Below are 14083 nucleotides of genomic sequence, written 5' to 3'. Positions count from 1 at the left end.
AGCCTGTATGTTTTAAGGCACACTCCTTGCAGAAAGTGACCAGGCTGGAATTGAACCTAGGATGCCAGCACTATAAGGTAGCGGCCCTTATACCATATACCACACTATATTTTACAGGCAAACTGAACTCTAATAATTTTGGGCAATTGAAACCATTAAATCATTCTCAATTCAACCGGTGCAAGTATGAAATTTAGACAATATTGATAATAAAGTTTCATTAGTATCACACAAAGGTCTTGTACTTGATGTCTGTGAACCATGATTCCTTTCCCTGGGCAGGTTGTTTTATAAATTGGCTTATTTGACTGTTTCCAACTTTTCTCATGTTGGTGTGCCCTTGTGCCTTAGAACATTAGTTAATTAGTTAGGTATAGGATTACTGCCCTGCAATGATTTATTGACGGATGCACAATGCAGATCGATACTGAAAGCTATGCTTTTTTAAGACAAATAACGGACACAGGAGGGGAGATAAAGCACATAAAAATGTAATTTTGCTTAAAGTCATACAACCCTACGGTTATTTTTTCACCAAGATTTTTGTTGGGACCACTTTTTATAGACAAAAAGTGCCAATACAATTGGGTCCATTGCTTGGAAGCACCTCTTGTAGTAAAAGGTATGCGTTAAGGATTTTGGGAATTGTAGTTCTTAAGAATCGAAAGTCTGTGAGTTTGATATTTGTTCTATAATCCACAAGGAATTTCAAGTATAGCACTCTTTAGTAAAGTGAATAAGTCCCCAGGCCATCTGTATCAGAACACTGTGCACCAGTTCCTTTATAAGTACCATACCTCATGGGCAATTTATAAAGGATATTGATTTTCCTGCACAAAAATAGCCATATTTCAGCATCTGCTCCTCTCTAACCCAGGAGACCTGTGCATTACACACAGATTAGAATATTTATATGCAAAGCATTTTTTTTCAGCAAATATTAAGCTCCTTCATATGACCACTGGAGAAAATAACAATCATTGTACTGAACTCTGTATCTAATGAGAGGAAACAAAGCCCCATCTGTCTGTTTGTACCAGAGAGAGGAGTTAATAGCTTCTGCAGAATTCCCCAAGTAGCTGCTGCTATTCATTTGCAAAATAAAAATATCCTGATCTAGAAAAGTATTTTTTAATTTGTTGATTATTTAAAAACTCCTGACAATGGCACAATTACAACTTTGGCCTTGTATACTTGTGGCTTTTAATTGAATTTAGAACACCCTCAATCTGTCTATGGGAATAGGATCTGATCACACTTTGAGGGTGTCAGCAGAAACTGTAATGAAATTTTTGCCCAAGTCAAGTAGCTTGACCATCAGTTAGATACTTGGTCATCTCTTCAGAGTTGCACCTTTCACTTTTACCGGACACCCTTGTTATTATTTTTTTTTAATCAGATCCAAAATGTCATATGAAAATGTCTTGAGAAAAATTATGGAGACACCACATTTAATAATTAGATGCAGTAAGATGTAGTCCCGTTAATTTTTCCCCTGGAATTCACCAGGAGTTAAATCAGACGCAACTGCTCTGCATTTGACTCTTGCGCTATGCGTCACATTCATTACACAACTTTGCTTGTGTGTCAGTGTAAATTGGGCTCATTTGCACCGCATATTTTAGAAGTCTGTCTGGTGTAATTTCTGTGTTCCGTGTGCAAGTGAAAGAAGTGCTCAGAGTGCATTTGGAAGCAAGTTGTAGACGCAACTTACTGCAAGCTTGTTGCCCACTGCATCCGCAGACGTAATTAGCCTTAAGGCCTTTTAACAGAGGCTGGGCACACTACAGGACTTTAAAACCTGTCTAACGGATATCTGGACTTAGACGGGTGGATGAAGATATCTGTAGACAGTGTTTTGCTTCAGATATTAACATGACCACAATGTATAATTCTGGCACCCCGTGCCTTAAACTTCACTTTCCTTAACATGTCTTAACATTGTTGCAAACCTTTCAAAATGCATTCCAAGAACACCTAGGCACCAAGCCACTGTGCCACACAACGATTGCACTACAAGGTCATTGCAAACACCATTTGATATCAATGGCACGCAAAATTGGGCATGATTGTTCCAAGTTGGGTTGTCACTGTAAGACGGTTGAAATCATTTGGTGCAACTGAGCAAGTTTCAAAAACACAAAGATTTCTGTTTAAAAAGTCCAGGTGCATAATCAGAAAGAGATGCTAGGACAGTTGGCAACAATACATCCAACTATATCAGCCAAAAGTGCTCCAAATATTTAATATTGTAAATATACCTATAGATATTTAATATCAGATGGATATCATTACTATATGGTCTGTTTTGCACCCTCTTCCATGATACACACAAGATTTCAATGGCTAAAATAAGTCTGCAGTAGAATTTGTCCTTCATGCAAAGTATGAGATTGAACAAAACATTGTGTAGAGTTGTATTCAGCATCCACAACCAAAATTTGGGTTTGAAAAGGCTTGCAAAAGAATTTATATACAATTGCTTTCTTCCACGTGAACCATGGGATCGCACTCCACAAAGTACCAAATAATTCCTTGCTGAGCCAGTAAGCATGCTACAGGGATGGTTTTCTGGCCTTAAACCACACATGGTTGAACAGCTCTATACAACATACTAACAAATTCATAGTCAGTACCTGAAACAGAAATTTATGGACAGTATTTATTTTCTATTTTCCATGTGCACAACTCACTGTAGCTCTATCTGTAGCTGCATATACAAGGAACTGAGTAAGGGGTGAGGGACTAGTTGGTAAATTCTGACCTAATGATTCCTACAATAGAAGACCTGGACTATTGGAAAAAAAAAGATGATCAATTGTGCGTTATACTTCCTTGTATCAGTAATGGCTACCTCCAAAAGGATTGAAAGGGTCAGTGAAGTGGAAGGACAGCCCATGCTACCAAGGCCTCCATTTAAGTTTCCATATTAAAACAGTAGGGTCCAGCAATACTGTACAGTATAGTTTAAAATACAGAAATGAATGCAAACGACAGCTTACAGATAACAATGGGATAGTATTACTCACGTAATAGAATGTGAATGTTAAAAGGGTATCGTATTCTCCTTGCTGATTTACGAATTCATGACATAAGTCAATTCTTGAAAAGCTCTGTAACATGTGCATTTCTATAGCTACAATCCTTTAATCAGGCCTTCTTTTCTTTGCCCTGTCCCCTTTTGGATCCCCTTCCCTTCATCATCTGCTTTGTGGCCAACCAAAATGAGCAGGCGCAAGATAACAATTCAAGGCTGGCAGGAAACCAAATTAAGATGGATATATTTGTAGTGCAGTTTGCCCAATTTCGAACATACTGCTAGGCAGTCTGGGCACTTTTGCCAGGTTAGGGGTGGTTTTGGTCCTGTTGAAAATTTAATTTGCCAGTGCACCATGTCATCAAATGCATGGTGAATTGGCAGGGGAGAAAGTGAAGGAGAGCTCAAATTTTCACAGACATTACATTTTTCCTAGTTTCTCACACAGCTGCAAGATACGGTACATATGAATCTCTCCAGTAAGGTGTACATAAAACGAACATTATCTCACAGATTAAGATTTCTAACAAATGAATGTGGAAGACTTTCCATTACACTGTAAGCCTAAGGGATGTTGGGAATTGGTTTGCCAGAGTATCAAGTCTGCAAGTCCGCAAAATCAGGTAAGCCTGTTTAAAAAAGAATATATATATTTAAATCTGGAAGTTCAGATAGTGTTTATTCAGATTAACAACATAAGCCCAACTAAATAAGCTCAAGTCAAAAATGGGTGGGATGTTTTCCCAACCACAAAGGTTGGTCGTGTTATCAGCCATCAAATTTATCAAAATACACCTTCATTTAAAAATCTCAGTTTCACTGTGGAAGAAGTATAATAGTTTGCAGATATCTGGAAATCAAATATTTACAACAATACCATGTTTGCCACCGTCAGTGTTATCCTCTTTCGTGCCATGAAATCCTCAAAAACCAAACAGAATCATCTACAAATTAATAATAATTAACATTTCTGCGCATTGCTCTGCATTCCTTTCCAGCTCACTCTCCTGTGTTATATAATTCTATACAATCTAGATTCTAGTCTCTGGCTAATATTCTTAAAAGTAGCAGTACTAAAACATTTCATACATTATCCAATGTCGTCACCACTAAGAGAAACTATTCCAAGAACTGGTTTAGAACGTAAACAACCGAGCCCTAAATCTTTGTGTAAAAACTTGTAAATGATAGAAGTGTGACCAATTTCTATTCATGTAAAAGGTATCGTTTGTACTGAAAGAACATGTTTACATTTAAAAGAATGCAAGTATTTTCATTAGATAATACACACAACAAAGCAAGATCAACAGAAACGATGCTAAAGCCAACAGCATCTCACAAGTTGTTCTGTATCAGTAACCAATGGAATTTGAAAATGTTGTGTGCAAAGTGTTAAAAGTAGGACTTGGAAAAATCAGACAGGGGAGCAAGAAGTATTTTTTCTAGATGCACTAAAGCCAGAATTCAAAGAAAACACAGACTTGGTGCAGCTAAATTTAGCTTTTATCACAACTGAGTAGTGAACTAAAGATTAAGCCCCCTGTCTATAAAGCCCATGAAAGTAGTTCATTTTGTGTAAACAAAAATCATAAATGTCAGTGATATACTGTATATATATGATGGACAAAGTTAATACAAGATTTATTTTTGTGGCATAATTGTAGTTCTGCTTTCAGTTCCTCTGTGGTTTCTACACCAAATGAATGACTTAGAGGGAACATCATTTCGAATGCACAAGCAATTAAGTGCCATAAACTCTTCAAGCACCACAGCACACAATTTAGTTTTTTTTGATGCAACTTGAATAAACATTGTAAAACTTAAAAATTATAAAATATACTTACTTTGATCGGAGACTTGCTAAATCTTATCTTTCTTTGAGAAGGAACTTCTTCTTCCTGGGGTAACCCAGGGATCTCTATAAACTCCATATCTGGCTCGTAAGACTTATTTTCATCACTGTCCTCATTCTCGTCTTGCTCATTTTCTTCCCAGTCTGTGTTATACCGTGACCGAACTCTATATACATTGTAGTCAGAGGTTTCAAATGTCTGTGCAGGTGACAAGTTATTGACTTCTCCAACTCCCTCGCTCATGCTTGTACCAACATCTTGAGATGTTGAGGCACCAGAAGTTCTATCGGCAGCAAAATTCTGTCCCATTTCAGAATTTGTTTCTCCTAACTTAGTCCTATCAAAATCATTTAGAGAATCTTCTGGCAAATCGTTTTGCTGTTTTGTATGTTCCACCTTTTGCTCTATTTGTTTAACATCGTGTCCATCTTTTTTCTCATCATGACCCCTGTCCTGAAATTCATTCCTAGACACCATAATATCATTTGATGTACTGCAGCCCACACTTTCTCTCTTAACCTCTTTTTTCACTGGAGAAACATTAAATGTTAAATCTTCTTTTGAAGAAGCTCTTTGATGATTGATCTCAGCAATGGAGTCTGTGTCAGTGTCCCCTGTGGGAGACCATGAATTTGGATCTTTTGCATCGCCATAGCCTTCATAATCTTTAACTGAGGAAGATGTTATGTTTAGTGGATAATGACCAGTCACTGAAAAGTTTTCATTGTTTTCAGCGTTCTCCACTACATTTGGACTGTGTGAATCACTGTTTTCAAACACTGCACTTAGCTGACTGACGGTTGGTGATAAAGCCTCAGTCCTTGAACTGAGACTGTCCAAAGAATCACTGCTACCCCTATTAGATTTACTTCCACGCCCTTCATCCAGAAGATCCCCTGAGCCCCGTCTCTCTTTCCTTGATGGCAAGCGGTTAGAATGCCCTGTCTCATGTAAACTGTGCTCAAACATCTTTCTGGTTTCTGTAAACTTGGAATGAGACGGTCCATCTATAGTGTCAAAACGGCTGATCCTTTCAGACACAGTAGTCTTGAGTTTTGCATCAGAGTTGTCTATCTTTTCTAAAAATCCCTTTGGCCTTGCCTTCCTTTTAGGTGACGAAGGTGAACCCTTGGGTTTGTGTTTAACTGGAACTACATTGTTGTCATTTGGTTCCATTCCCATCTGCATAAATAAGTTTTTGATTCGGTTGACATTAGATCCATATCTCCTTCCCCTTGTTTGTTGGGTTTGAGGAGGATCCCCCTCATGCTTTGCTTTTCCCTCTCCATCTGATTTGGGTTTATCAAACGTGCTTTTCAATGCCTGAAACTCAGTTCGGTAAGCATTCCTGTGAGGTGAAGCACTCCGAAGGTTTGATCGCTCTTGAGCTTCAGTTTTCATCATGTTTATTTCAGCACTGCAACACAATGTGCATGATGACTAAGATATTTCTCAGTGTATTTCTATCATATGGAGTTTCTATTTGAACAAAACACAAATGCTGGTGTTCTCACATGCCTCACACAAAATTAAATTTCAAGCAGGTCTTCAAAGCAGGCTGTGAAAAAACAAATATGACAAGAAAGTAGGATATTATATGGCAACATAGGGGATGGTATATAGTTCAACCCATTAGTTAAATAATTCAGAGAGAACATAGTAATCTGGAGTAATCTCGTCTTTGACCCAGAAGGGTAAAATCCCTTCATGACTCCATTATGGCATCTGAATCAGATCCTGGATTAATACTGGATTACAATTGTGTATTAATACGGTACCATAAACCTTGTATTGCTTCAGTGGCTAAACACGCATTCTACCCTTTACAGAAGATACAGTATGTACTGTTTCTGCTATATAACTGCTAATCATCTAATCTAAGTGAGTCCAAAGTCATCACCATCAAAGAAGAAAAAAAAGAAGTATAATAAAATGAAATCAAATAAACATTTTAATAACGAATGTAAAGCTAACCGTAAATTATATCGCCAGCTATTCACATTTAGGGCAAGAAATATATACGGTTCCATCTACTTTGTTTGGTTGGTCTATGTGCTTTGTACTTTTAACACTGTGTAAGCATGAATAAGTGGTCTTTCAGTAATTTGGAGCATTATTCTGTGGCTACTAAAATACAATATTTTGCCAATATTGTCTAGCTTACTTACAAGGTTCTATTTTTTTTTTTTTTTTTAGAAATCAAAAATGAATCCAGAAAAAAAATTAGAATAACATAGTTTAAATGAACCCTGGATAATGGGTTTCCAGGTAATAGCTCCCATATCAGTACTTCAGTGGAAACTGCGGGCTTGAACAATATACACACTCCTGTTTTGTAAGATATAATTAATACTTATTGAGGGCAAAATAATATTATTATAGTTTTTTAGTAAACAAAGTATGGAGATCCAAATTATAGAAAGACCTCTTATCTAGAAAACCCCAGATCCCGAGTGTCCTGGATTACAGGTCCCATACTTGTAGAAATGTGTGTGTGTTTGTATACACAGTCTTTATGTTGTTAAATAACTGGTGCAGAAATGTTAAGGATTCCCCTACAAGGCCACCCTGGGATAGTCTAAAGGTGGCCATAGACGCGATTCCTACGATTTTCGGACGGTGTGTGGAGAGTCCCGGAATTTTTCGTTCAGCGGAGATCAGACGTTTGGTCGTTCGGCCAGGTTTGCTTTTGTCCCGACCGATCCCGCCGGAGCGCATTGCGCTCTCATCGTAATCTGATCGTTCGGCCATAGCTGAACGTTCAGATTACCCCCAATATAGCCGTGCCCGTTAGTGGCATATCGGGGAAAGATCGGCTCGTTTGGCGATGTCGCCAAACAAGTGGATCTTTTCATCTATGGCCACCTTAAGCTGTAAAGTTCACTACGTCTAAAACAACCATGCAGCCCTGAATTACACCCCTTGGGCGATACAAATTAATTTGCCCTAGGGGATGACAAACAAAGCTATCACATTTGTGCCAATCCCCAGGCTCTTTTCTACAAGACACTAGTAGAATGTTGGGGATACAGGAACACTTCATCCAGCACTAGTTGCCCAATTCACGTTGGCCATGGTTGTGGATAGCACTAGACGGAACTGAAATGCCATTAAGAGTCTTTTGACAATTTAAGAGGAGATTACTTGGCAAGGTAACATTTTCAAGTGAAAATGATTCAATAAGGAACGCTTTAACAATGCAGATTAAAAATAATTTCTCTGAAAGAACCGGCCTTTCTGCATTTTCTCAAGCAGCAGCCATCAGAGACAAGGGATTTTAACAAAGGCTAGATATGTAATTCAATATGACATATATATATATGCCCGGTGTAACCATAAACCAAGAGCGCACACAGAGCGAATGGATCCAACATGTCGTACTTTGCCAAAAAGGAAATGATTTTACATTGTAATGAAATACAATGCGGGCAGGAAAAAAAAAACTGGAGAACTGTAAATTAATTTTTTTCTCGCTAAGTGAACTTTATGGTTCTCATTGTTTGTGTGCAACAACTATGGGGCGGTGAAATCAAATGTGCCTATTTCTTAGGAGAAATAGGCACAAAACAAAATAAATCAGAAAGCGTATTTATTATGGGGCTGTAACCGGTATTTGATTTGCTGCGTAATATTTTCTCCAGAATTGGGTATTAAGCCGGAATGCTGCAAGGCCTATTGAAATGGAAGAAAACAAATATAGAATGCCCCTTAATGTAAATGCTGAGTGGAGGGCCCAATAAGTGCCAGTGTGTCGCTGCTGCTCATACCACATTGTAATGAATATGCTGTACACAAGCTATAAAGCTGCTGAATGTATAAAGCAGGGAATTTTGGGAGCACAACATTACACAGCAGCAGGCATGGGGTCCTACAATGTAAAGAAGCTGCATTAGCCCAGCGGCTGTTCTGCCTGACAGATAAACATGTAAGGTGGGAACCAGTAGAAAACAAGCATGGACTTCCCCAACAACGAATCACATTCTCTCTGCATTCCTTCTGCCCAGCACTCTATGGGCTCATACAATAGAATGCACAGCAGCAGCCTGTATTCCTGATGGGCCACTAGTAACACAGCAGCAATGGTTCCTGTGCCAGTGAATGATTATCCCTGCAGAGAAGCCCAGCAGCAGCAGTGGGATTGGCTGAGCACATGTATGTATGTATGTATGTATGTATGTATGTATGTATGTAGCACTGGCTGTTCTCCACTGACTGACATGATGTTCAGTAACTGCCTTTTGTTTTCAAAGCTCTCTAAGAAGTCCATGCGGTTGTCTCCTCCTGGCATTGCGCACCCTCATGTCCTCTGGGTATTGCTGCTTCACGCTACACCTTCCCGGCGTCAGAATGAGACACCCGCCCGTCCTATGCCTACACTTCCTAGCCTGCCCCTGGGTTAATCCATTGTGGGGTGTCCATGGGTTAATCCATTGTGGGGTGAGCAGGTTACAGCACTAATTACACTACAGCTCTGGCCGGCGTGCGGCACTTCTACACAGCAGCTAATCACAACCTGCGCCGCTCTGACAGGCAACGAATCCAAAGCTTCTCGTCGCAAAACACTAATCCCCGCGCATAATCTGCTGCTGCTGCTGAGACCTTTTTCTCCAATGACCCTCCGCGCATACACCCGCCTTAGCCATTGTCCCATTTACCTTCATACAGACGCCGAGACTGTGCCTTCTGCCCGGAGATACACGTTGGTTTGCTGGAGAGCAGGGACGTGTGTGTGTATAATGTGTGTGTATAATGTGTGTGTATGTGTCTCCCTCCTCTTCCACTCCGCCTCCTCCTCCTCCCACCCATGACTCACTGCTGCTACTGCAGCTCCACTTCCCTGTCTCTCCCTGACTGTCAGGAGACTCACAAGCTGCAGCTCCACTTCCCTGTCTCTCCCTGACTGTCAGAAGGCTCACACGCTGCAGCTCCACTTCCCTGTCTCTCCCTGACTGTCAGGAGGCTCACACGCTGCAGCTCCACTTCCCTGTCTCTCCCTGACTGTCAGAAGGCTCACACGCTGCAGCTCCACTTCCCTGTCTCTCCCTGACTGTCAGGAGGCTCACACGCTGCAGCTCCACTTCCCTGTCTCTCCCTGACTGTCAGGAGGCTCACACGCTGCAGCTCCACTTCCCTGTCTCTCCCTGACTGTCAGAAGGCTGACACGCTGCAGCTCCTGCTTGGGAGGCACAGCTGGACAATGGAGGAGCCTTTTAGGAAAAACTTTTGGGGGGTACCTTCCCGCTAAATCAGAGTGCTCACTGGAACTTGGTGGCATGTCACTCTCTTTGGAGCCTATATAGATTACTTTTTGCAAGTGGGTTCTTCTCTTCACCTGTGAGGGGGTCCTCCTCTTCATTACTTATTGTGAGGGGGTCCTTCTCTTCACCTATAAGCGGGGTCCTTCTGTTTACTACTTATTGCAAGGGGGTCCTTCTCTTTACCTATTAGGCTGTCCTCTTCATTACATATTGTGAGGTGGTCCTTCTGTTTACTATTTATTGCAAGGGGGTCCTTCTCTTTACCTGTGAGGTGGTCCTCTTCATTGCATATTGTGAGGTGGTCCTTTGGTTTACTATTTTTTGCAAGGGGTTCCTTCTCTTTACCTGTGAGGTGATCCTCTTCATTGCATATTGTGAGGAGGTCCTTCTCTTCATTACATATTGCGAGGGGGTCCTCTTCATTACTTATTGTGAGGTGTTCCTTCTCTTCATTACTTATTGTGAAGGGGTCCTTCTCTTTACCTGTGAGGTGGTCCTCTCTCACCCAAAATTTTGGGTGAGGGGTTGCAAAGTGTTAAACCTAACCAGCTAGTTGGTGTGTGTGACCCATATGCCCTGGTTCTCCTCTTCTGCTGTGACTCACTGTGGGGGTCTATGTACTACATATGTTCATGTGCCTGATGCCCTTGGAGGTCCAACCTTTGATGAGGATGTGTCTTATCTCATGACAATGTTGCAGATATATAAAACCATTGCTCTATAAACCATCCACCCATAGTTAGAACAAAATATAGAACTGCATAATCTCATTCTACGTGACCTACATGCTAAGTTTCCATCTAAACAAACAAAGAGGCAGGTTGGACTCCCACAGAACCACTGTTCTGGGCCCCACCATGGAGGCCAACCCCACAGTTTGGGAACCACTGATTTAGGGGTCATTGTCAAGTTTGTATGTGGTTATTATTGGGGGGTTTGTGCAACAGATGCTGGTGGACCACTGTATATGTAGGTGGGCTTTCCTTGTCAATAGTTTTGATGTTTGGGTTTGCTGTGAGAGCATTATGTAGTTGTCTTTGTGGAAATGTGTTGCACATATTGAGCTACTCATAGTCCTTAATTTCTTCCTCAATTGCTAAGGGGAAGGAGAGCACAGGCAAGCAGTTTAGTGCGTGACCAATTGCCTTCAGAGCAGGGTCACAGTCCACAATTGCTGCCAGCCCAGCTGCCATCTGCTCACTGACTCTCTGCACTGTCCACTAATAATGGGGAAGCTCTTGTTAATATACTTGTTCTTACCCTTCCCCCTCTATAGAATTTAAGGTAATATTTATCAGGTGAAAATGGAGTCTAAAATGTTCACCCTAAAAAAATGCCCCTAAAATTCTAATACAAGCATTCCCCCTTATGAAAAGTGGTAACTCTAGATGCCTAAACCTTCAGCTATGGGAGCTGCTCTGGACTAGGACTGTAGTAAAAAAAGGTTAATTATTAAGAGTTACATTTTAAACTCAGACTGAAGCTTTTCATACTTTTCTAATAAAAACCCAAAATGCATCAGACTGTGTTTATGTGTTAACTTAGGACTTGTTGTGGAAAGCATGAAATGCATCCAGAAACCTATTGTGGGAGGGACTAATTAAAATGACTGACAGGAGAACAGACCATGGAAAAGAGACTGGCCAGTCAGAAACTGGAGGGCAACACTAATAATCTAAAAAAAACAGGGGTCTTTCTGTAATTAGACTCATCAATCTTTGCCCAGGGCTTTAATTGATTGTAAAATATATTGGTGGTCTGGAAAATTAAATACATCCCATTTTATCTGTCTTGTATTATGTTTGTGTTTGTTGGATCATGCCCAGGCTTGTTGATACCTGTCTGTAAATACAGTAAATAGTTCAATTTTAGCTGCATTGTCCTGTGGCAGACTCCTTTATTTATAATACTGCTCATATTATGTATATGGAGGTATTATCTCAAGGGATATGAGAGGAATGTTCAGAGGGATGGACTCAGTCATACTGGAGACTCTGCACCAATGACCTTTATGTGAGGATTTTAGCAGAATTTTTTTTTGTCCTGCTTCACAGCTTGCTCCACCTAGTGGTAGGATGCACTATTAAATAAATACTTATATATGGGTTGTATATTTATATAGTGCTACTTGAGTAGGCTGCACTGTACAGCAGAACAGTAAATGAATACAGGGGTCCTCAATCTTTTTACCCTTGAGCCACATTCAAATGTAAAAATAAGTTGGAGAGCAACATAAGCAGGCAAAACATTTCTAGAAGTACCAAATATGGGATGAGATTTACTATTGGTTTCCTCTATGTGGACTGACAGCCTGCAGGAAGCTCTGTTTGGCAGTACACCTGGTTTTTGTGCAACCAAAACTTGCCTTCAAGCCAGGAATTAAAAAATTACTTGCTTTCAGGCCACTGGGAGCAACATCTAAGGGTTTGGTGAGCAACATGTTACTAACAAGGCAGTGTTTGGGGATCATTGGTTTAATTGAAAAAAAACCCGGGGTTATTACAATAATAAATACAAATAAGTACGATAATACATACAAATGAATACAAAATACAGTTACAATAAAAATTAAGAGCTTAGTGTCAAGGAGACATGAGGATGGAGGTCCCTGTCCATAGAGCTTGCAATCTAAATGGAAGGGTCACTTATAGACACAAATAGGAGGATATTAAGCACTGCGTATCTTGACAGCGCTATATAAATAAATTATGATGATGATGATATAAATAAATGATGATGATTAAGTTCTGTAGGTTTCAGTGGGTGACACTGCCATGTAAGTACCAGTAGTTTGGGTTTTATGTGAGTGTTCCAAGAGATAGTCTTTGAGTTTAATTCTGTATACCAGAATTAAACTCTCAGGGCCATTCAGGCATGGCCAAATGTAAGGAGCAGCAAGGCAGAAGGGTTTAAGGCAATTCCACTGGAAACAACAATTGAGGAACAGAAGACAGAATGCATTCAACTCTATGTGCCGGTTCCTCAATTGTTGTTTCCAGTGGATCCATGGGAGGGCTGTCTCCCTAGAGGACTGAGCAGCAGATTTCAGGATTATAGGAGGGCCTTGTGGATTTCACTTTAAGGTAAGGGCCCCCATTATCTCATGAAATGAATACCGATATAAAGAAATACTTGTGATTCGGTACAATAATAATAATTCCAAGAATATCTAGAAAGGTCAGTACATGTTCACACTAACTGACCAGTTGTATGTTACAGAGCAGATGGGCATTCTCGTTAAATTTTCACCCTTACTGGCTTTCAGATTTTTTCACACTCTTCGCATTACAACTAGTCAATCTTGAATCAGTACTAAAGGAAATTCTATAGATATATCATTTGCATTTAGAATCAGATTCCTTTCAATGTGAGTATTTTATTTCCATTTATGGACACTGTAAGGCATATTCCAGTTAGCTCATGTAGAATTCTTCATTCCATTGCTCCTTTGGATATTTAAACAGTCCAATGATGTGCTAAATTAAAACAAGACTGCTATGGCATAATTAACCGGAAGTTTAATTTATTAAGCATAGTGTTTTCTCTGTACCAGTGGGGAGATCTTTTCAGATAAAATTTCCCACCTTTGATTCAAGAAACAAAATCTAAACTTCAGAAATGGGCAGGATATTCCATATCTTGGATGGGTAGAATAGCTTCTCTAAAAATGTCTATCCTCCCAAAATATCTTTACCTTTTTGAGACTCTACCTATTACTATTCCCCTGACAGTGCTAAAGGAGATCCAGACAGTATTCCATGTCTTTATATGGGGAAAAAAGAGACATAGAATAAATAGAAAAACCTTAACAAGCCCGATTCAAATGAGAGGTATGGGGGCACCACAGCTTCAACACTACTATGAAGCAGCCCAGATTCGCCATGTATTGGCATGGTCACGGTGGTCCTCTGATATCATATGGGCAAATATTGAAA

General features: G+C 40.0%; 1 protein-coding gene across 2 annotated transcripts in view; it reads right to left on the bottom strand.

Annotated features, from left to right (window-relative positions):
* The window catches only part of ppp1r9a.L (protein phosphatase 1 regulatory subunit 9A L homeolog), a 125275-nt gene extending 115596 nt beyond the window's left edge, over nt 1-9679 (bottom strand). For both annotated transcript variants that reach the window (XM_018267320.2, XM_018267321.2), the window contains exons 1-2: nt 9546-9679; nt 4882-6448 (exon numbers count right to left, since the gene is read on the bottom strand). In XM_018267320.2, coding sequence (XP_018122809.1) covers nt 4882-6294 — 1413 coding nt within the window. In that variant the 5' untranslated portion in view covers nt 6295-6448; nt 9546-9679. The remainder of the gene's footprint in view (nt 1-4881; nt 6449-9545) is intronic.
* Nucleotides 9680-14083: the final 4404 nt, after the last annotated feature.

Source organism: Xenopus laevis, chromosome 6L, assembly GCF_017654675.1.
Source record: "Xenopus laevis strain J_2021 chromosome 6L, Xenopus_laevis_v10.1, whole genome shotgun sequence".
Classification (NCBI taxonomy): Eukaryota; Metazoa; Chordata; class Amphibia; order Anura; family Pipidae; genus Xenopus; species Xenopus laevis.
This window is presented reverse-complemented; position numbering and strand designations above follow the sequence as displayed.